The 1,790-nt window shown below is 35.5% G+C and overlaps 1 protein-coding gene across 1 annotated transcript in view; it reads right to left on the reverse strand.

Annotated features, from left to right (window-relative positions):
- Window positions 1-610: 610 nt before the first annotated feature.
- si:dkey-73n8.3 (uncharacterized protein LOC100150965 homolog) overlaps window positions 611-1,790 on the reverse strand; it is a 3,635-nt gene continuing 2,455 nt past the window's right edge. The window contains exons 6-7 of the mRNA XM_050057259.1: window positions 1,308-1,500; window positions 611-965 (exon numbers count right to left, since the gene is read on the reverse strand). Of these exons, the coding sequence (XP_049913216.1) occupies window positions 863-965; window positions 1,308-1,500 (296 nt within the window). The 3' untranslated portion in view covers window positions 611-862. The remainder of the gene's footprint in view (window positions 966-1,307; window positions 1,501-1,790) is intronic.

A 1,790-nucleotide genomic window follows, 5' to 3' on the forward strand; every position in this document is an offset into this window, starting at 1 on the left:
TGCTATGACTTTTTTTCATGATTTTGGACGACATTGTATACTATGACTTTTTTTTAAGGATTTCGGACGACATACTATACTAACACTTTTTTTTAATGATTTTGGACGACATACTATACTATGACTTTTTTTCATGATTTTGGATGACAAACTATACTATGACTTTTTTTCATGATTGTGGATGACAAACTATACTATGAGTTTTTTTCATGATTTTGGTCGACATACTATACTATAACCTTTTTTTCATGATTTCGGACGACATACTATACTAAGACTTTTTTTCATGATTTTTGACGACATACTATATTATGACTTTTGTTCATGATTTTAGATGACATACTATACTACGATGTTATGGCATTTTTACGGCTTAGAATTCTACGACCTTTTTTTTTATTATGGCATAATATTTTATGACCTTTCTAATGACATACTTTTCTGTCATGATGATTTCCAATTTTAACAACCCAACAATATATTTTTTTTTAAGTTTGAATAAATACTTAAGAACCATGTCGATTTAAAACATGTTTGTGTATGCTGATAGCTTAGAGTCAAACAAAACAGTCAAGAACAATTTTCCATTAGGAACCTCAGTGATATATTTTATTGGCCACAACCAATAAAAAATTTTCTTTTTCCAACATTTTGGCACCTCAGCCTTCACAACCAATCACAACCTATTACGACAATAAGATTAGGCTTGTTTTGGTATTCGTAACACATTTCTTTGTCCATCACCTACATCACATTGTCAGCATTCAGTAAATCTAGCATCAGCATAATATTTGTAGCAGCTCATTTAGGATATCACTATATGTATGTGTAGTGCTAAAGGAGAGCATATTTAAATGTAATTTTATCTCCAGCGGATGCCTAGCAGGTGGCAGCTCACAGCCCACAGCTTTAAGGCAGTGCCGTCATCCTGAGCTGCCCTGCAGCTGTCTGCAATGGCACAGTCCCTGTAAGGAAAAGAAAGAAAGAATAATTACATCTTTTGCACATGCAACGATTTAAACGTCTTTTAAACACCCTGTTTCTATTTATCTAATGATTGGTATCTGATTGGTATGGAATTATTGCATCACCCACAAAGCCTTAGCAGGTAGGAGATACTATGAATGTTGTGACTAATTATGTACCATCAAAGAAACAAAAACATATGGTTATTTAAATGTGTGTGTTGTGATGCTGCCTGATGTTTTCTTTCACTTCTCAGGAAGCTTGTTAAGTGGTTTGGTTTGGCTAATTTGGACTGACTGATCCTGAGTATTGCTGCTACTGCCATGGCATTTCAGACTGACTTGTAGTGTCCTCCAGTCAGCAGCTGGTTCTCAGGAGTGACGGTGCAGTAGATGGTGGTGTAGGCTCCCTCTGCTGGGGTCTTGATCAGGAAACCGAACATCTTGATTGCGTCCACAAGAGGGCGCCTTATGTGCCTGGTGATTTCAGTGTTCACTGAGCCAGGGTCCACAGAGTAAGCCATCACACCCATAGCTGTGGGAGAAAGGATGAATTTAGGTAGAGAATTACTGTCAGATAGTTTGATGTGGTAAACACACTGCTTGTCTATCCAACTGTATCATCTTGGTCAATGTGAAATAAAGAAAACCTTTGACAACAACCTAGTCAAACATAAATCACATGGTGCAAGGTCGAGGGCATAATGATAAATCCAACACCTCCATTTTAAAATCCTGGTAGTACATTTACTCTAAGCTTTACATATATATATATATATATATATATATATATATATATATATATATATATACATATAAATCCAG

Source organism: Epinephelus moara, chromosome 11 (assembly GCF_006386435.1).
Source record: "Epinephelus moara isolate mb chromosome 11, YSFRI_EMoa_1.0, whole genome shotgun sequence".
NCBI classification, from domain to species: domain Eukaryota; kingdom Metazoa; phylum Chordata; class Actinopteri; order Perciformes; family Serranidae; genus Epinephelus; species Epinephelus moara.